The sequence below is a fragment of the Tachypleus tridentatus genome, chromosome 4 (assembly GCF_004210375.1).
Source record: "Tachypleus tridentatus isolate NWPU-2018 chromosome 4, ASM421037v1, whole genome shotgun sequence".
Classification (NCBI taxonomy): Eukaryota; Metazoa; Arthropoda; class Merostomata; order Xiphosura; family Limulidae; genus Tachypleus; species Tachypleus tridentatus.
In genome coordinates, this window is record NC_134828.1 from 14,022,422 (window position 1) to 14,045,732 (window position 23,311).

The 23,311-nt window shown below is 31.3% G+C and overlaps 1 protein-coding gene across 2 annotated transcripts in view; it reads right to left on the bottom strand.

Annotated features, from left to right (window-relative positions):
- LOC143248601 (UV excision repair protein RAD23 homolog A-like) overlaps positions 1-23,311 on the bottom strand; it is a 103,601-nt gene that overhangs the window by 68,293 nt on the left and 11,997 nt on the right. For both annotated transcript variants that reach the window (XM_076497095.1, XM_076497096.1), the window contains exons 4-6: positions 21,740-21,921; positions 21,410-21,605; positions 18,386-18,497 (exon numbers count right to left, since the gene is read on the bottom strand). In XM_076497095.1, coding sequence (XP_076353210.1) covers positions 18,386-18,497; positions 21,410-21,605; positions 21,740-21,921 — 490 coding nt within the window. The remainder of the gene's footprint in view (positions 1-18,385; positions 18,498-21,409; positions 21,606-21,739; positions 21,922-23,311) is intronic.

Genomic DNA, 23,311 nt, shown 5'->3' on the forward strand with positions numbered 1-23,311 from the left:
CCACAATGTAATATTACTAAATGTCCTTACTCTTTCAAGAACAATTCATTTGGTTAAGGAGGTCACAATGTAATATTACTAAATGTCCTTACTCTTTCAAGAACAATTCATTTGGTTAAGGAGGTCACAATGTAATATTACTAAATGTCCTTACTCTTTCAAGAACAATTCATTTGGTTAAGGAGGCCACAATGTAATATTACTAAATGTCCTTACTCTTTCAAGAACAATTCATTTGGTTAAGGAAGCCACAATGTAATATTACTAAATGTCCTTACTCTTTCAAGAACAATTCATTTGGTTAAGGAGGCCACAATGTAATATTACTAAATGTCCTTACTCTTTCAAGAACAATTCATTTGGTTAAGGAAGCCACAATGTAATATTACTAAATGTCCTTACTCTTTCAAGAACAATTCATTTGGTTAAGGAAGCCACAATGTAATATTACTAAATGTCAAGAACAATGTTAAGGAAGCCACAATGTATATTACTAAATGTCCTTACTCTTTCAAGAACAATTCATTTGGTTAAGGAAGCCACAATGTAATATCATTACTAAATGTCCTTACTCTTTCAAGAACAATTAATTTGGTTAAGGAGGCCACAATGTAATATTACTAAATGTCCTTACTCTTTCAAGAACAATTCATTTGGTTAAGGAGTAATATTACTAAATGTCCTTACTCTTTCACAATGTTAATATTACTAAATGTCCTTACTCTTTCAAGAACAATTCATTTGGTTAAGGAGGCCACGATGTAATATTACTAAATGTCCTTACTCTTTCAAGAACAATTCATTTGGTTAAGGAGGCCACAATGTAATATTACTAAATGTCCTTACTCTTTCAAGAACAATTCATTTGGTTAAGGAAGCCACAATGTAATATTACTAAATGTCCTTACTCTTTCAAGAACAATTCATTTGGTTAAGGAGGCCACAATGTAATATTACTAAATGTCCTTACTCTTTCAAGAACAATTCATTTGGTTAAGGAGGTCACAATGTAATATTACTAAATGTCCTTACTCTTTCAAGAACAATTCATTTGGTTAAGGAGGTCACAATGTAATATTACTAAATGTCCTTACTCTTTCAAGAACAATTCATTTGGTTAAGGAGGTCACAATGTAATATTACTAAATGTCCTTACTCTTTCAAGAACAATTCATTTGGTTAAGGAGGCCACAATGTAATATTACTAAATGTCCTTACTCTTTCAAGAACAATTCATTTGGTTAAGGAGGTCACAATGTAATATTACTAAATGTCCTTACTCTTTCAAGAACAATTCATTTGGTTAAGGAGGTCACAATGTAATATTACTAAATGTCCTTACTCTTTCAAGAACAATTCATTTGGTTAAGGAAGCCACAATGTTATATTACTAAATGTCCTTACTCTTTCAAGAACAATTCATTTGGTTAAGGAAGCCACAATGTTATATTACTAAATGTCCTTACTCTTTCAAGAACAATTCATTTGGTTAAGGAAGCCACAATGTTATATTACTAAATGTCCTTACTCTTTCAAGAACAATTCATTTGGTTAAGGAGGCCACAATGTAATATTACTAAATGTCCTTACTCTTTCAAGAACAATTCATTTGGTTAAGGAGGTCACAATGTAATATTACTAAATGTCCTTACTCTTTCAAGAACAATTCATTTGGTTAAGGAGGTCACAATGTAATATTACTAAATGTCCTTACTCTTTCAAGAACAATTCATTTGGTTAAGGAGGTCACAATGTAATATTACTAAATGTCCTTACTCTTTTTGGTTAAGGAGGACAAGAACAATTCATTTGGTTAAGGAGGTCACAATGTAATATTACTAAATGTCCTTACTCTTTCAAGAACAATTCATTTGGTTAAGGAAGGTCACAATGTCCTTACTCTTTCAAGAACAATATTTGGTTAAGGAGGTCACAATGTACTAAATGTCCTTACTCTTTCAAGAACAATTCATTTGGTTAAGGAGGTCACAATGTAATATTACTAAATGTCCTTACTCTTTCAAGAACAATTCATTTGGTTAAGGAGGCCACAATGTAATATTACTAAATGTCCTTACTCTTTCAAGAACAATTCATTTGGTTAAGGAGGCCACAATGTAATATTACTAAATGTCCTTACTCTTTCAAGAACAATTCATTTGGTTAAGGAGGCCACAATGTAATATTACTAAATGTCCTTACTCTTTCAAGAACAATTCATTTGGTTAAGGAGGCCACAATGTAATATTACTAAATGTCCTTACTCTTTCAAGAACAATTCATTTGGTTAAGGAGGCCACAATGTAATATTACTAAATGTCCTTACTCTTTCAAGAACAATTCATTTGGTTAAGGAAGTCACAATGTAATATTACTAAATGTCCTTACTCTTTCAAGAACAATTCATTTGGTTAAGGAGGCCACAATGTAATATTACTAAATGTCCTTACTCTTTCAAGAACAATTCATTTGGTTAAGGAAGCCACAATGTAATATTACTAAATGTCCTTACTCTTTCAAGAACAATTCATTTGGTTAAGGAAGCCACAATGTAATATTACTAAATGTCCTTACTCTTTCAAGAACAATTCATTTGGTTAAGGAAGCCACAATGTAATATTACTAAATGTCCTTACTCTTTCAAGAACAATTGATTTGGTTAAGGAGGTCACAATGTAATATTACTAAATGTCCTTACTCTTTCAAGAACAATTCATTTGGTTAAGGAGGTCACAATGTAATATTACTACTAATGTCCTTACTCTTTCAAGAACAATTCATTTGGTTAAGGAGGTCACAATGTAATATTACTAAATGTCCTTACTCTTTCAAGAACAATTCATTTGGTTAAGGAGGCCACAATGTAATATTACTAAATGTCCTTACTCTTTCAAGAACAATTCATTTGGTTAAGGAGGCCACAATGTAATATTACTAAATGTCCTTACTCTTTCAAGAACAATTCATTTGGTTAAGGAGGCCACAATGTAATATTACTAAATGTCCTTACTCTTTCAAGAACAATTCATTTGGTTAAGGAAGCCACAATGTTATATTACTAAATGTCCTTACTCTTTCAAGAACAATTCATTTGGTTAAGGAGGCCACAATGTAATATTACTAAATGTCCTTACTCTTTCAAGAACAATTCATTTGGTTAAGGAGGCCACAATGTAATATTACTAAATGTCCTTACTCTTTCAAGAACAATTCATTTGGTTAAGGAGGCCACAATGTAATATTACTAAATGTCCTTACTCTTTCAAGAACAATTCATTTGGTTAAGGAGGCCACAATGTAATATTACTAAATGTCCTTACTCTTTCAAGAACAATTCATTTGGTTAAGGAGGCCACAATGTAATATTACTAAATGTCCTTACTCTTTCAAGAACAATTCATTTGGTTAAGGAAGCCACAATGTAATATTACTAAATGTCCTTACTCTTTCAAGAACAATTCATTTGGTTAAGGAGGCCACAATGTAATATTACTAAATGTCCTTACTCTTTCAAGAACAATTCATTTGGTTAAGGAGGCCACAATGTAATATTACTAAATGTCCTTACTCTTTCAAGAACAATTCATTTGGTTAAGGAGGTCACAATGTAATATTACTAAATGTCCTTACTCTTTCAAGAACAATTCATTTGGTTAAGGAGGTCACAATGTAATATTACTAAATGTCCTTACTCTTTCAAGAACAATTCATTTGGTTAAGGAGGCCACAATGTAATATTACTAAATGTCCTTACTCTTTCAAGAACAATTCATTTGGTTAAGGAGGTTACAATGTAATATTACTAAATGTCCTTACTCTTTCAAGAACAATTCATTTGGTTAAGGAGGCCACAATGGTTAAGGAGGTCACAATGTAATATTACTAAATGTCCTTACTCTTTCAAGAACAATTCATTTGGTTAAGGAGGCCACAATGTAATATTACTAAATGTCCTTACTCTTTCAAGAACAATTCATTTGGTTAAGGAAGCCACAATGTAATATTACTAAATGTCCTTACTCTTTCAAGAACAATTCATTTGGTTAAGGAAGCCACAATGTAATATTACTAAATGTCCTTACTCTTTCAAGAACAATTCATTTGGTTAAGGAAGCCACAATGTAATATTACTAAATGTCCTTACTCTTTCAAGAACAATTCATTTGGTTAAGGAGGTCACAATGTAATATTACTAAATGTCCTTACTCTTTCAAGAACAATTCATTTGGTTAAGGAGGTCACAATGTAATATTACTAAATGTCCTTACTCTTTCAAGAACAATTCATTTGGTTAAGGAGGCCACAATGTAATATTACTAAATGTCCTTACTCTTTCAAGAACAATTCATTTGGTTAAGAAGGTCACAATGTAATATTACTAAATGTCCTTACTCTTTCAAGAACAATTCATTTGGTTAAGGAAGCCACAATGTAATATTACTAAATGTCCTTACTCTTTCAAGAACAATTCATTTGGTTAAGGAAGCCACAATGTTAATATATTACTAAATGTCCTTACTCTTTCAAGAACAATTCATTTGGTTAAGGAAGCCACAATGTAATATTACTAAATGTCCTTACTCTTTCAAGAACAATTCATTTGGTTAAGGAGGCCACAATGTAATATTACTAAATGTCCTTACTCTTTCAAGAACAATTCATTTGGTTAAGGAGGTCACAATGTAATATTACTAAATGTCCTTACTCTTTCAAGAACAATTCATTTGGTTAAGGAGGTCACAATGTAATATTACTAAATGTCCTTACTCTTTCAAGAACAATTCATTTGGTTAAGGAAGTAACAATGTCCTTACTCTTTCATTTTGGTTACTAAATGTCCTTACTCTTTCAAGAACAATTCATTTGGTTAAGGAGGTCACAATGTAATATTACTAAATGTCCTTACTCTTTCAAGAACAATTCATTTGGTTAAGGAAGCCACAATGTAATATTACTAAATGTCCTTACTCTTTCAAGAACAATTCATTTGGTTAAGATCACAATGTAACATTACTAAATGTCCTTACTCTTTCAAGAACAATTCATTTGGTTAAGGAGGCCACAATGTAATATTACTAAATGTCCTTACTCTTTCAAGAACAATTCATTTGGTTAAGGAAGCCACAATGTTATATTACTAAATGTCCTTACTCTTTCAAGAACAATTCATTTGGTTAAGGAAGCCACAATGTTATATTACTAAATGTCCTTACTCTTTCAAGAACAATTCATTTGGTTAAGGAAGCCACAATGTTATATTACTAAATGTCCTTACTCTTTCAAGAACAATTCATTTGGTTAAGGAGGTCACAATGTAATATTACTAAATGTCCTTACTCTTTCAAGAACAATTCATTTGGTTAAGGAGGCCACAATGTAATATTACTAAATGTCCTTACTCTTTCAAGAACAATTCATTTGGTTAAGGAGGCCACAATGTAATATTACTAAATGTCCTTACTCTTTCAAGAACAATTCATTTGGTTAAGGAGGTCACAATGTAATATTACTAAATGTCCTTACTCTTTCAAGAACAATTCATTTGGTTAAGGAGGTCACAATGTAATATTACTAAATGTCCTTACTCTTTCAAGAACAATTCATTTGGTTAAGGAGGTCACAATGTTATATTACTAAATGTCCTTACTCTTTCAAGAACAATTCATTTGGTTAAGGAAGCCACAATGTAATATTACTAAATGTCCTTACTCTTTCAAGAACAATTCATTTGGTTAAGGAGGTCACAATGTAATATTACTAAATGTCCTTACTCTTTCAAGAACAATTCATTTGGTTAAGGAGGTCACAATGTAATATTACTAAATGTCCTTACTCTTTCAAGAACAATTCATTTGGTTAAGGAAGCCACAATGTAATATTACTAAATGTCCTTACTCTTTCAAGAACAATTCATTTGGTTAAGGAAGCCACAATGTAATATTACTAAATGTCCTTACTCTTTCAAGAACAATTCATTTGGTTAAGGAAGCCACAATGTAATATCATTACTAAATGTCCTTACTCTTTCAAGAACAATTCATTTGGTTAAGGAAGCCACAATGTAATATTACTAAATGTCCTTACTCTTTCAAGAACAATTCATTTGGTTAAGGAGGTCACAATGTAATATTACTAAATGTCCTTACTCTTTCAAGAACAATTCATTTGGTTAAGGAGGTCACAATGTAATATTACTAAATGTCCTTACTCTTTCAAGAACAATTCATTTGGTTAAGGAGGTCACAATGTAATATTACTAAATGTCCTTACTCTTTCAAGAACAATTCATTTGGTTAAGGAGGTCACAATGTAATATTACTAAATGTCCTTACTCTTTCAAGAACAATTCATTTGGTTAAGGAAGCCACAATGTAATATTACTAAATGTCCTTACTCTTTCAAGAACTAAATGTCCTTACTCTTTCAAGAACAATTCATTTGGTTAAGGAGGCCACAATGTAATATTACTAAATGTCCTTACTCTTTCAAGAACAATTCATTTGGTTAAGGAAGCCACAATGTAATATTACTAAATGTCCTTACTCTTTCAAGAACAATTCATTTGGTTAAGGAAGCCACAATGTTATATTACTAAATGTCCTTACTCTTTCAAGAACAATTCATTTGGTTAAGGAGGCCACAATGTAATATTACTAAATGTCCTTACTCTTTCAAGAACAATTCATTTGGTTAAGGAGGTCACAATGTAATATTACTAAATGTCCTTACTCTTTCAAGAACAATTCATTTGGTTAAGGAGGTCACAATGTAATATTACTAAATGTCCTTACTCTTTCAAGAACAATTCATTTGGTTAAGGAGGTCACAATGTAATATTACTAAATGTCCTTACTCTTTCAAGAACAATTCATTTGGTTAAGGAGGTCACAATGTAATATTACTAAATGTCCTTACTCTTTCAAGAACAATTCATTTGGTTAAGGAGGTCACAATGTAATATTACTAAATGTCCTTACTCTTTCAAGAACAATTCATTTGGTTAAGGAGGCCACAATGTAATATTACTAAATGTCCTTACTCTTTCAAGAACAATTCATTTGGTTAAGGAGGTCACAATGTAATATTACTAAATGTCCTTACTCTTTCAAGAACAATTCATTTGGTTAAGGAGGCCACAATGTAATATTACTAAATGTCCTTACTCTTTCAAGAACAATTCATTTGGTTAAGGAAGCCACAATGTAATATTACTAAATGTCCTTACTCTTTCAAGAACAATTCATTTGGTTAAGGAGGCCACAATGTAATATTACTAAATGTCCTTACTCTTTCAAGAACAATTCATTTGGTTAAGGAGGTCACAATGTAATATTACTAAATGTCCTTACTCTTTCAAGAACAATTCATTTGGTTAAGGAGGCCACAATGTAATATTACTAAATGTCCTTACTCTTTCAAGAACAATTCATTTGGTTAAGGAGGTCACAATGTAATATCATTACTAAATGTCCTTACTCTTTCAAGAACAATTCATTTGGTTAAGGAGGTCACAATGTAATATTACTAAATGTCCTTACTCTTTCAAGAACAATTCATTTGGTTAAGGAAGCCACAATGTAATATTACTAAATGTCCTTACTCTTTCAAGAACAATTCATTTGGTTAAGGAGGCCACAATGTAATATTACTAAATGTCCTTACTCTTTCAAGAACAATTCATTTGGTTAAGGAGGTCACAATGTAATATTACTAAATGTCCTTACTCTTTCAAGAACAATTCATTTGGTTAAGGAGGTCACAATGTAATATTACTAAATGTCCTTACTCTTTCAAGAACAATTCATTTGGTTAAGGAGGTCACAATGTAATATTACTAAATGTCCTTACTCTTTCAAGAACAATTCATTTGGTTAAGGAAGCCACAATGTAATATTACTAAATGTCCTTACTCTTTCAAGAACAATTAATTTGGTTAAGAAGGTCACAATGTAATATTACTAAATGTCCTTACTCTTTCAAGAACAATTCATTTGGTTAAGGAGGTCACAATGTAATATTACTAAATGTCCTTACTCTTTCAAGAACAATTCATTTGGTTAAGGAGGCCACAATGTAATATTACTAAATGTCCTTACTCTTTCAAGAACAATTCATTTGGTTAATGAAGCCACAATGTAAATTACTAAATGTCCTTACTCTTTCAAGAACAATTCATTTGGTTAAGGAGGTCACAATGTAATATTACTAAATGTCCTTACTCTTTCAAGAACAATTCATTTGGTTAAGGAGGTCACAATGTAATATTACTAAATGTCCTTACTCTTTCAAGAACAATTCATTTGGTTAAGGAGGCCACAATGTAATATTACTAAATGTCCTTACTCTTTCAAGAACAATTCATTTGGTTAAGGAGGCCACAATGTAATATTACTAAATGTCCTTACTCTTTCAAGAACAATTCATTTGGTTAAGGAAGCCACAATGTAATATTACTAAATGTCCTTACTCTTTCAAGAACAATTCATTTGGTTAAGGAAGCCACAATGTAATATTACTAAATGTCCTTACTCTTTCAAGAACAATTCATTTGGTTAAGGAGGTCACAATGTAATATTACTAAATGTCCTTACTCTTTCAAGAACAATTCATTTGGTTAAGGAGGTCACAATGTAATATTACTAAATGTCCTTACTCTTTCAAGAACAATTCATTTGGTTAAGGAGGTCACAATGTAATATTACTAAATGTCCTTACTCTTTCAAGAACAATTCATTTGGTTAAGGAGGTCACAATGTAATATTACTAAATGTCCTTACTCTTTCAAGAACAATTCATTTGGTTAAGGAGGTCACAATGTAATATTACTAAATGTCCTTACTCTTTCAAGAACAATTCATTTGGTTAAGGAGGCCACAATGTAATATTACTAAATGTCCTTACTCTTTCAAGAACAATTCATTTGGTTAAGGAGGCCACAATGTAATATTACTAAATGTCCTTACTCTTTCAAGAACAATTCATTTGGTTAAGGAGGTCACAATGTAATATTACTAAATGTCCTTACTCTTTCAAGAACAATTCATTTGGTTAAGGAAGCCACAATGTAATATTACTAAATGTCCTTACTCTTTCAAGAACAATTCATTTGGTTAAGGAAGCCACAATGTAATATTACTAAATGTCCTTACTCTTTCAAGAACAATTAATTTGGTTAAGGAAGTCCACAATGTAATATTACTAAATGTCCTTACTCTTTCAAGAACAATTCATTTGGTTAAGGAGGCCACAATGTAATATTACTAAATGTCCTTACTCTTTCAAGAACAATTCATTTGGTTAAGGAGGTCACAATGTAATATTACTAAATGTCCTTACTCTTTCAAGAACAATTCATTTGGTTAAGGAGGTCACAATGTAATATTACTAAATGTCCTTACTCTTTCAAGAACAATTCATTTGGTTAAGAAGGTCACAATGTAATATTACTAAATGTCCTTACTCTTTCAAGAACAATTCATTTGGTTAAGGAGGCCACAATGTAATATTACTAAATGTCCTTACTCTTTCAAGAACAATTCATTTGGTTAAGGAGGCCACAATGTAATATTACTAAATGTCCTTACTCTTTCAAGAACAATTCATTTGGTTAAGGAGGCCACAATGTAATATTACTAAATGTCCTTACTCTTTCAAGAACAATTCATTTGGTTAAGGAAGCCACAATGTAATATTACTAAATGTCCTTACTCTTTCAAGAACAATTCATTTGGTTAAGGAGGCACAATGTAATATTACAATGTCCTTATATTACTAAATGTCCTTACTCTAAATGTCCTTAAGAACAATTCATTTGGTTAAGGAGGTCACAATGTAATATTACTAAATGTCCTTACTCTTTCAAGAACAATTCATTTGGTTAAGGAAGCCACAATGTAATATTACTAAATGTCCTTACTCTTTCAAGAACAATTCATTTGGTTAAGGAGGTCACAATGTAATATTACTAAATGTCCTTACTCTTTCAAGAACAATTCATTTGGTTAAGGAGGTCACAATGTAATATTACTAAATGTCCTTACTCTTTCAAGAACAATTCATTTGGTTAAGGAGGCCACAATGTAATATTACTAAATGTCCTTACTCTTTCAAGAACAATTCATTTGGTTAAGGAGGTCACAATGTAATATTACTAAATGTCCTTACTCTTTCAAGAACAATTCATTTGGTTAAGGAGGTCACAATGTAATATTACTAAATGTCCTTACTCTTTCAAGAACAATTCATTTGGTTAAGGAGGCCACAATGTAATATTACTAAATGTCCTTACTCTTTCAAGAACAATTCATTTGGTTAAGGAAGCCACAATGTTATATTACTAAATGTCCTTACTCTTTCAAGAACAATTCATTTGGTTAAGGAAGCCACAATGTTATATTACTAAATGTCCTTACTCTTTCAAGAACAATTCATTTGGTTAAGGAAAATGTCCACAATGTTATATTATTACTAAATGTCCTTACTCTTTCAAGAACAATTCATTTGGTTAAGGAGGTCACAATGTAATATTACTAAATGTCCTTACTCTTTCAAGAACAATTCATTTGGTTAAGGAGGTCACAATGTAATATTACTAAATGTCCTTACTCTTTCAAGAACAATTCATTTGGTTAAGGAGGTCACAATGTAATATTACTAAATGTCCTTACTCTTTCAAGAACAATTCATTTGGTTAAGGAGGTCACAATGTCCACAATGTTAATACTACTAAATGTCCTTACTCTTTCAAGAACAATTCATTTGGTTAAGGAGGTCACAATGTAATATTACTAAATGTCCTTACTAAAATGTCCTGTACTAAATGTCCTTACTCTTTCAAGAACAATTCATTTGGTTAAGGAAGCCACAATGTAATATTACTAAATGTCCTTACTCTTTCAAGAACAATTCATTTGGTTAAGGAAGCCACAATGTAATATCATTACTAAATGTCCTTACTCTTTCAAGAACAATTCATTTGGTTAAGGAAGGTCACAATGTAATATTACTAAATGTCCTTACTCTTTCAAGAACAATTCATTTGGTTAAGGAGGTCACAATGTAATATTACTAAATGTCCTTACTCTTTCAAGAACAATTCATTTGGTTAAGGAGGTCACAATGTAATATTACTAAATGTCCTTACTCTTTCAAGAACAATTCATTTGGTTAAGGAGGCCACAATGTAATATTACTAAATGTCCTTACTCTTTCAAGAACAATTCATTTGGTTAAGGAGGCCACAATGTAATATTACTAAATGTCCTTACTCTTTCAAGAACAATTCATTTGGTTAAGGAAGTCACAATGTAATATTACTAAATGTCCTTACTCTTTCAAGAACAATTCATTTGGTTAAGGAAGCCACAATGTAATATTACTAAATGTCCTTACTCTTTCAAGAACAATTCATTTGGTTAAGGAAGCCACAATGTAATATTACTAAATGTCCTTACTCTTTCAAGAACAATTCATTTGGTTAAGGAAGCCACAATGTATATTACTAAATATCCTTACTCTTTCAAGAACAATTCATTTGGTTAAGGAAGCCACAATGTAATATTACTAAATGTCCTTACTCTTTCAAGAACAATTCATTTGGTTAAGGAGGTCACAATGTAATATTACTAAATGTCCTTACTCTTTCAAGAACAATTCATTTGGTTAAGGAGGTCACAATGTAATATCATTACTAAATGTCCTTACTCTTTCAAGAACAATTCATTTGGTTAAGGAGGCCACAATGTAATATTACTAAATGTCCTTACTCTTTCAAGAACAATTCATTTGGTTAAGGAGGTCACAATGTAATATTACTAAATGTCCTTACTCTTTCAAGAACAATTCATTTGGTTAAGGAAGTCACAATGTAATATTACTAAATGTCCTTACTCTTTCAAGAACAATTCATTTGGTTAAGGAGGCCACAATGTAATATTACTAAATGTCCTTACTCTTTCAAGAACAATTCATTTGGTTAAGGAAGCCACAATGTTATATTACTAAATGTCCTTACTCTTTCAAGAACAATTCATTTGGTTAAGGATATCACAATGTTATATTACTAAATGTCCTTACTCTTTCAAGAACAATTCATTTGGTTAAGGAGGTCACAATGTAATATTACTAAATGTCCTTACTCTTTCAAGAACAATTCATTTGGTTAAGGAGGTCACAATGTAATATTACTAAATGTCCTTACTCTTTCAAGAACAATTCATTTGGTTAAGGAGGTCACAATGTAATATTACTAAATGTCCTTACTCTTTCAAGAACAATTCATTTGGTTAAGGAGGTCACAATGTAATATTACTAAATGTCCTTACTCTTTCAAGAACAATTCATTTGGTTAAGGAGGCCACAATGTAATATTACTAAATGTCCTTACTCTTTCAAGAACAATTCATTTGGTTAAGGAAGCCACAATGTAATATTACTAAATGTCCTTACTCTTTCAAGAACAATTTATTTGGTTAAGGAGGCCACAATGTAATATTACTAAATGTCCTTACTCTTTCAAGAACAATTCATTTGGTTAAGGAGGTCACAATGTAATATTACTAAATGTCCTTACTCTTTCAAGAACAATTCATTTGGTTAAGGAGGTCACAATGTAATATTACTAAATGTCCTTACTCTTTCAAGAACAATTCATTTGGTTAAGGATTCAATGTAATATTACTAAATGTCCTTACTCTTTCAAGAACAATTCATTTGGTTAAGGAGGCCACAATGTAATATTACTAAATGTCCTTACTCTTTCAAGAACAATTCATTTGGTTAAGGAGGTCACAATGTAATATTACTAAATGTCCTTACTCTTTCAAGAACAATTCATTTGGTTAAGAACAATTCATTTGGTTAAGGAAGCACAATGTAATATTACTAAATGTCCTTACTCTTTCAAGAACAATTCATTTGGTTAAGGAGGTCACAATGTAATATTACTAAATGTCCTTACTCTTTCAAGAACAATTCATTTGGTTAAGGAGGTCACAATGTAATATTACTAAATGTCCTTACTCTTTCAAGAACAATTCATTTGGTTAAGGAGGTCACAATGTAATATTACTAAATGTCCTTACTCTTTCAAGAACAATTCATTTGGTTAAGGAGGTCACAATGTAATATTACTAAATGTCCTTACTCTTTCAAGAACAATTCATTTGGTTAAGGAGGTCACAATGTAATATTACTAAATGTCCTTACTCTTTCAAGAACAATTCATTTGGTTAAGGAGGTCACAATGTAATATTACTAAATGTCCTTACTCTTTCAAGAACAATTCATTTGGTTAAGGAGGTCACAATGTAATATTACTAAATGTCCTTACTCTTTCAAGAACAATTCATTTGGTTAATTTGGTTAAGGAGGAGGTCACAATGTAATATTACTAAATGTCCTTACTCTTTCAAGAACAATTCATTTGGTTAAGGAAGCCACAATGTAATATTATAAATGTCCTTATTACTAAATGTCCTTACTCTTTCAAGAACAATTCATTTGGTTAAGGAGGTCACAATGTAATATTACTAAATGTCCTTACTCTTTCAAGAACAATTCATTTGGTTAAGGAAGCCACAATGTAATATCATTACTAAATGTCCTTACTCTTTCAAGAACAATTCATTTGGTTAAGGAGGCCACAATGTAATATTACTAAATGTCCTTACTCTTTCAAGAACAATTCATTTGGTTAAGGAGGTCACAATGTAATATTACTAAATGTCCTTACTCTTTCAAGAACAATTCATTTGGTTAAGGAGGTCACAATGTAATATTACTAAATGTCCTTACTCTTTCAAGAACAATTCATTTGGTTAAGGAAGTCACAATGTAATATTACTAAATGTCCTTACTCTTTCAAGAACAATTCATTTGGTTAAGGAAGCCACAATGTTATATTACTAAATGTCCTTACTCTTTCAAGAACAATTCATTTGGTTAAGGAAGCCACAATGTAATATTACTAAATGTCCTTACTCTTTCAAGAACAATTCATTTGGTTAAGGAGGTCACAATGTAATATTACTAAATGTCCTTACTCTTTCAAGAACAATTCATTTGGTTAAGAAGGTCACAATGTAATATTACTAAATGTCCTTACTCTTTCAAGAACAATTCATTTGGTTAAGGAGGTCACAATGTAATATTACTAAATGTCCTTACTCTTTCAAGAACAATTCATTTGGTTAAGGAGGTCACAATGTAATATTACTAAATGTCCTTACTCTTTCAAGAACAATTCATTTGGTTAAGGAGGTCACAATGTAATATTACTAAATGTCCTTACTCTTTCAAGAACAATTCATTTGGTTAAGGAATATTACTAAATGTCCTTACTCTTTCAAGAACAATTGGTTAAGGAAGCCAAATATTACTAGTCCTTACTCTTTCAAGAACAATTCATTTGTTAATGAAGCCACAATGTAATATCATTACTAAATGTCCTTACTCTTTCAAGAACAATTCATTTGGTTAAGGAGGTCACAATGTAATATTACTAAATGTCCTTACTCTTTCAAGAACAATTCATTTGGTTAAGGAGGTCACAATGTAATATTACTAAATGTCCTTACTCTTTCAAGAACAATTCATTTGGTTAAGGAAGCCACAATGTAATATTACTAAATGTCCTTACTCTTTCAAGAACAATTCATTTGGTTAAGGAGGTCACAATGTAATATTACTAAATGTCCTTACTCTTTCAAGAACAATTCATTTGGTTAAGGAGGTCACTAAATGTCCTACTCTTTCAAGAACAATTCAAATGTCCTTACTCTTTCAAGAACAATTCATTTGGTTAAGGAGGTCACAATGTAATATTACTAAATGTCCTTACTCTTTCAAGAAAAATTTATTTGGTTAAGATGTGACAATGTAATATTACTAAATGTCCTTACTCTTTCAAGAACAATGGTCACAATGTAATATTACTAAATGTCCTTACTCTTTCAAGAACAATTCATTTGGTTAAGGAGGTCACAATGTAATATCATTACTAAATGTCCTTACTCTTTCAAGAACAATTCATTTGGTTAAGGAGGTCACAATGTAATATCATTACAAAATGTCCTTACTCTTTCAAGAACAATTCATTTGGTTAAGGAGGCCACAATGTAATATTACTAAATGTCCTTACTCTTTCAAGAACAATTCATTTGGTTAAGGAGGTCACAATGTAATATCATTACTAAATGTCCTTACTCTTTCAAGAACAATTCATTTGGTTAAGGAGGTCACAATGTAATATCATTACTAAATGTCCTTACTCTTTCAAGAACAATTCATTTGGTTAAGGAGGTCACAATGTAATATTACTAAATGTCCTTACTCTTTCAAGAACAATTCATTTGGTTAAGGAGGTCACAATGTAATATTACTAAATGTCCTTACTCTTTCAAGAACAATTCATTTGGTTAAGGACAATGCCACAATGTAATATTACTAAATGTCCTTACTCTTTCAAGAACAATTCATTTGGTTAAGGAGGCCACAATGTATATTACTAAATGTCCTTACTCTTTCAAGAACAATTCATTTGGTTAAGGAGGCCACAATGTAATATTACTAAATGTCCTTACTCTTTCAAGAACAATTCATTTGGTTAAGGAGGTCACAATGTAATATTACTAAATGTCCTTACTCTTTCAAGAACAATTCATTTGGTTAAGGAGGTCACAATGTAATATTACTAAATGTCCTTACTCTTTCAAGAACAATTCATTTGGTTAAGGAGGTCACAATGTAATATTACTAAATGTCCTTACTCTTTCAAGAACAATTCATTTGGTTAAGGAGGTCACAATGTAATATTACTAAATGTCCTTACTCTTTCAAGAACAATTCATTTGGTTAAGGAGGTCACAATGTTAATATTACTAAATGTCCTTACTCTTTCAAGAACAATTCATTTGGTTAAGGAGGTCACAATGTAATATTACTAAATGTCCTTACTCTTTCAAGAACAATTCATTTGGTTAAGGAGGTCACAATGTAATATTACTAAATGTCCTTACTCTTTCAAGAACAATTCATTTGGTTAAGGAGGCCACAATGTAATATTACTAAATGTCCTTACTCTTTCAAGAACAATTCATTTGGTTAAGGAAGCCACAATGTAATATGTACTAAATGTCCTTACTCTTTCTAGAACAATTCATTTGGTTAAGGAGGTCACAATGTAATATTACTAAATGTCCTTACTCTTTCAAGAACAATTCATTTGGTTAAGGAGGTCACAATGTAATATTACTAAATGTCCTTACTCTTTCAAGAACAATTCATTTGGTTAAGGAGGTCACAATGTAATATTACTAAATGTCCTTACTCTTTCAAGAACAATTCATTTGGTTAAGGAGGTCACAATGTAATATTACTAAATGTCCTTACTCTTTCAAGAACAATTCATTTGGTTAAGGAGGTAATATTACAATGTCTAAATGTCCTTACTCTTTCAAGAACAATTCATTTGGTTAAGGAAGCCACAATGTTATATTACTAAATGTCCTTACTCTTTCAAGAACAATTAATTTGGTTAAGAAGGTCACAATGTAATATTACTAAATGTCCTTACTCTTTCAAGAACAATTCATTTGGTTAAGGAGGCCACAATGTAATATTACTAAATGTCCTTACTCTTTCAAGAACAATTCATTTGGTTAAGGAGGCCACAATGTAATATTACTAAATGTCCTTACTCTTTCAAGAACAATTCATTTGGTTAAGGAGGTCACAATGTAATATTACTAAATGTCCTTACTCTTTCAAGAACAATTCATTTGGTTAAGGAAGCCACAATGTAATATTACTAAATGTCCTTACTAAATGGTTAAGGAGGTCACAATGTAATATTACTAAATGTCCTTACTCTTTCAAGAACAATTTCACAATGTAATATTACTAAATGTCCTTACTCTTTCAAGAACAATTCATTTGGTTAAGGAAGCCACAATGTTAATTACTAAATGTCCTTACTCTTTCAAGAACAATTCATTTGGTTAAGGAAGCCACAATGTAATATTACTAAATGTCCTTACTCTTTCAAGAACAATTCATTTGGTTAAGAAGGTCACAATGTAATATTACTAAATGTCCTTACTCTTTCAAGAACAATTCATTTGGTTAAGGAGGTCACAATGTAATATTACTAAATGTCCTTACTCTTTTTAATTTTCTTTATAAATAACTAAACTGTTTTTTAGTAAGTTATACCCCTCTCTCCAATTCTGAAAGTTTAATATCAGAACATTTAAAATGCATCTTAAATATCAAATCAGTGATGGAGGGTATGAATCGTTTGTTTTTAAATTCGTACTTCTAAAGTTTTAATACACCAAACTGCTTGTGGATACACAAGTTGTTAGTTACATGGTTCATAAAAATATTAAGGTTCACATTAACATAAATGCTATCAATACTGCGATTAAGTCAACAAACTAGTGTCGGGGGTTTAAGTCTTTAGCATTCTAGGCACCCACACACACACACACTATTTCTAGCATTCTAGGCACCCACACACACACTATTTCTAGCATTCTAGGCACCCACGCACGCACACACACTATTTCTAGCATTCTAGGCACCCACACACACACTATTTCCATGAACCTGAACTGCTCTCAAAATCTAAACAATATCTGGAGTTATTTTCAACTGCTTTCAGTGAATTACATGACAATTTTTAATTTTTACTAATATTGATTATCAGTACTTTGTAGTTTCTTAATATTGTTTTCACATTTAACTAGTTCATGGAAACTGTGAAGTACTCTACTGATAAACCAAGCATGCCAACCACAACCATGATTTTTGTTGTGGTATTCCTGGTTTTGATTATTCTTCAATTTTCTCTGGAGACACTTAACATCTAATGAAAACCAGATTATAGTCATGTTACTTAACTAAAAGCCTAGCAAAGGGTTTTCCCACAAAGGAGAAACATTACTGGTACAAGTAAGTTCTAATAATAATAAAAAACCTCGTATCATATGCTGTAGTCAGTAAATATTAAATTCGTTAACACAGAAAGCTACCTCCAAAGATAATAGTTTGAAGACAATTCAATAACGAACGTAACTAACTAAATATATTGTTACAACATTTTTACTTGTAAACATTAGGATGCATGGTTCTATTAATTGGGCACTCTCATTACAAGCAATATCTTTAGCCATAATCCATGTATCTCATGAGGTTAGGCCAACTTAAGATTTGGGTCAGACACTTCCACAACCAATATACTGTAAATCAAAACAGCGTTAAAAAAATTAACAGATATCTTACTAAAAGATTTGAATTAATAAAACAGGTAATCACAAATACACTCAAGATAAACTTACAGAATGCTTTAAATGTCATACAAAATATTAGCTGAATGTGTACTTACCTCCACTTTCTGATGCTGAAACAGTGGTACTTGTATTGGAAGATGTGGTAGTGACTGGAGCTGTAGCTTCTTCCCTTGGAGACTGCGAGGGTTCAGGATGAGAGGGAATACCCTTCAGGAATGAAACAAAATGTTTCAGTAATACTAATTATTGTTTGCTTTAACTGATGGATATTTTAAATGTCTTCTTAGCAGTTGTCTCTCCTGATGTTCATTGGATGTAATTAAGATAAACAGATAACTAGCAATCATGTTGAGTATTTCACAACTAGCAGTGTAGCTGCAGAAGTGTAGAATACAGTATTTTAAACCTAGAAATGAAACCTTATCAGTATGTAGTGACAAAGCAATGTTACACAGATAATTCAGTTCAGTTACTGTCAGAACATTTCTGATAATGTACAAGACAAAATTATGTTTAGGAGTTATAACAATAACTACGAGGAGAAAATATCTAATGATATTGAATGAATTTATTTTATTTCTTAAAGTTATTATTTAACAAAAGATGACTGAGGAGAGAAAATTTGTACAAAATACTGTTAGTACTAAATTACAGCTTATATAATTGAATGTAGATTTAAATATTAATTATTTTGAAATTTTATTCTTTTTTATCAAAAGATGTGGAAAAAAAAAAAAAGCTAACTTACACATAGCAATGAAAATGGATAATAAATACAACCACTTAAGCCTCCACTGGATGAAAATTTCTATCAGGTCAATCCATAAGTAATGCCCAAAAAGTTAATACAGAAAGAACATCATTTCTGTCTTTGTAGGTTTTAATGACTAAAATATATAGTAGGACGTGTATAAAAATGTTCAGACTTCCCTGCACTCTTGCGAATGTAACTCATCTGTTTTGGACAGGTTAGTGACTGAAGATGAAAAATTGATATATTATAACAATGTTAAGTGCTGCATTCATAATAAAAACCTTTGAACATAGGACGAGTATTATTTTTATAAAACACATTCCTGTTTTTAATTTATATATAAAGGAACATAACAGTTAAATGGCATGAGAATGTTCCCCAAAGATATCAATCTATTTCAGCGTTTGGTGGGATATTGTTGGCGTGATCCACTTTGAATTACTGAGATTCAATGTAACGATTACATCAGACTTCTACTGTCAACAGTTAGTGTGTTTAAATGTTGCACTGAAAAAAAAAAGCCCACTTTGATCAATCATAAAGGTGTTGTGTTACACCAGGATAATGCACGGTTCCATACAACAAGGATCACATCTGTAAAGATTAAAGAACTAGACTGGGAAAACATCCACATCCTCCTTAATCTCCAGACCTTGTCACATCTGATTATCATCTGTTTTAAAGTTTGCAGAACTATCTTGATAGAAAAAAGCTTGGAACACATGAAGATGTCAAAACTACCCTCTGTATATTCTTTTCCTCCAAACCCCAAGAATTTTATAGGAAGTGGCATTCAGAAGCTTGTGAATCATTGGCAGGAAGTAATTAATAATAATGGAACATATTATTGATTAAATAACATTAAAAGCATTTGAAATCCTTTCTCTTTTCTGAACCTAAAATTAGACATCACTTAAGGGATGACCTGATACATAAAACACCGTAAGGCAACAGTCTATTAATTTATAAACCACAATTCTGAAGTAAGTTTGATATGTTTACTCATCTTACTCATCTTTTGAAATTATGTCTTATTTAGTTCAAAGTAACAAAACATACTGGTGAAACAACATTGAACATGCACAAACAGTAAGCAGAAAAAGCCTTTGTGTAAGGACTAGTTTATATCATGTTTATGACACTTATTGTAATAGTTTTGCTGCTGTTGCAGCCTTTGCTTTCATGAGAAAGTCTCTGGATGGTTGGGAGTTCTACTTGAAATCCTTTTGTCATCTTCACAATCCAACATTTGTACAATGACTGTAGTTTTGGTTCTAGCACAGCCATATTTTTTTGCTATATCAGAGTCTGGGAACATTTTTCTGAATAGATGTCCTGCATGATCAGCTACAGCTAGCGGTAAATTATGAGCAATGACGAATAGCGTGAACATCACTTCTGCATTTATGATTTCATATTCTTAATTATTACTCATAATCATTATCTGCATCGTTTTTGTCTTTGCCTCAGCCTTTTGTTGATGAGATGCCAATTTTGTATGTCTGGAACAATTGTTTATCCCACCATGCACCACAGAAAAATCGATATGACAAACTGTATAAAATGCATGACTGTCACTGACCTTTGATGCAATGACCAGATATTTTGCACTATACTCTTTCCTAAATTTTTGATTCCCAGTTTTAGTCCTTTTAGATTTGCCAGAAACAAGACAATCTGGTGAACAAAGCCTCTTTTTTTTCCATCTTGTGAATGATCACATTGGTGTTTCTATGCCACTTAGAAAACGAGAAATACCCATCTACGGAAGCGCTGATTGGCTGACAAGCACTAATGATGTAACTATGGATTCCCCACGTACCCAGTATGGAGAAGCACCGCACTCAAACTATTGGCAGATGTCGGAGATACAAGTATTTTTTATTATTTCAAGCACAAACATGATTATCACAAGTAGCCATTTGGACTATGTCTTTTACTTGTTATCAAAATTTATTTGTATCTCACTATAAATTTTCTTTTCACCCCTTTCAAGTCCTGGGGGAACAATTTATCACTTTATCGTATAGGCCTATATAATATATAATAATTTGGGAGTTGCAACAAGTCGTAATATTTGTCTGTATGAGTGTATAGTTGTAATGTATACACCAAAATCGTAATGGTTGGCATCTCTGCTTCTGTTTTATAAAGGTTTAGAAGTGAAATATTTTAAAAACTTATTGATTTATATACAAATTTCACCACATACACTAAGGTTTTACTGTAAAGTCTATAAGAGCCAAACCTCAGTCACAAGAAATATGTTATGAAATTACAGTGGCAATTTCACACAAACAATTAATTACAAGACTAAAATAAGAGCAAGGGTAAATATTCTATAGTGTCATGAAATAGGACTCACAGTAAGTAAATATTCTACAGCTCTATCGGGATTGTTGTAGCTTGCTCTAAGTGCTTTTTCAACTTTTTGTCTTTCATAACCCATTTCCATTATTTGTTGAACCATTCTCTGATAGTCCTCTCCTAACACAAGGCTCGACTCTGCTGTAGTGATGTTAACACTTTCATCAGCAGAAGGCAAAGCTGTGTCAGTGGAGCTGAAAAAAGAGGAAACATTAGTTATTTAAAACTGAGCAGTTTTTGAGTCGATTTACAAGACTGCCATTCAAGCGTTTAACAAAATATACAACTCAGAGTCGTATCTGTTTCGACCAATTAACGTAACGATTACCTTGTTTCTGAAACAGGAGACTGCTTTTTCTCAGAAGATAAACTTTGTGCATCACTAGCTGGTTTACTACCTACTACTGCAGTACCAGAGATTGACGACAAATCAGGAGATGCTTCACTTTCTATAGGTGAGGTTGCTGCACTGTTCTGAGAAGACTGACTTTCTGTTGTTCCAGATTTAGGCTAGAACAGGAACTTTGAAGAATGAGTGTTTCTCCAATGAGATGGATATTCCCAATAATCATATAAATAAGTTAACTCCATTAAAACTATATTAAACCTTTTAAATAATTTCAACTGTAAGAAGGCAACAGTAATAAACATTATTATACAATAAATAAAATTATAATGAAGTTAAACTTATATAAGGTTAATAAATTGTATAAGATCTAAAAATAACATAAAAAAAGAAAAAACAAAAAATTAGTATAAGTATACAGAGAGGATTAACTGAATGTTTACATTGTCAGTCCACTGGACCAACCCAAACTAGATAAGAAATACTGATTATACTTTCAAATTTATGAAATGTATCCTTATGAAATTTGGGAACCTTTTGGTCAATAATATAAGTCTTTGTAAGTAAAAAAAAGAAAGTATGATATTTTTGGCAAAGTTTTCATACTAAAAATATGTCTAAAATTCCAAACTTGGCCCGATTCAGAAGTCAAAGTGCAAGTTGATGTTCATATTAAGAATAAATATTTTTGTCCATTTCACCACTGCCTTTTTATAACCCTTATAGTCTCCTAAATACATAGTCAACATTTCTTTCAGTATCCTTGTGTACTGTACCTGGTGTTTTCTTCTACTCTAACATGAACTGTTGTGAATTCAGCAACACATGAAAATCTGACATTTTCAACATTACATACACAGCATGTTGAATAATATGAAAAAGGATGGCACATGTATTCCCCCCCCCCATCACCCAGAATGTCAGGGATAACTTGCTTCTCCATATACTTAAAAGAAATGTAGCTTACATAATATATACAAATTATTCAAAAAAACTAAAATAAATCCCATCAGGTTAACTGAAACTTTTGTTGTCAACTTTCTCCTGAAAGTTTCTTTTACAATTAGGATGCACAAACAAATATATTTACCTTAGAACATACATGTACCTTGAAACCACTTTTGGCTGAACCCTGTAAGTTGTGTCAACTTATAAAACTCTGCCACATATTCTTAAAAACAAGAATCTCATTTCTCTACCTTGTCTGATGCTCTTCCAACTGTCAGCAGTAACAACTTTCACAGAACACACAAGAAGCTTTTATTATTTTCAAAATATGCCTAATATTGAAGCCATATTTGTGAATATTTGCATATTATAATCATTCATGGGGTAACATACATTTTAGATGTATTAGAAACTATCCACATACAAATTCTTGTTACACTTCTGATCACTTAAACAAATGCTTTTCTTTTGTACACATACAGCTATTGCAAAGATAATACACTTAGCTTTTATGATTTTATGAGTAGCCTGCACGAGACTAAAAACTGTAACTACTCTAGTTACTGGTACACAATACAACACGATAACAATTGCAACATCCTTCAG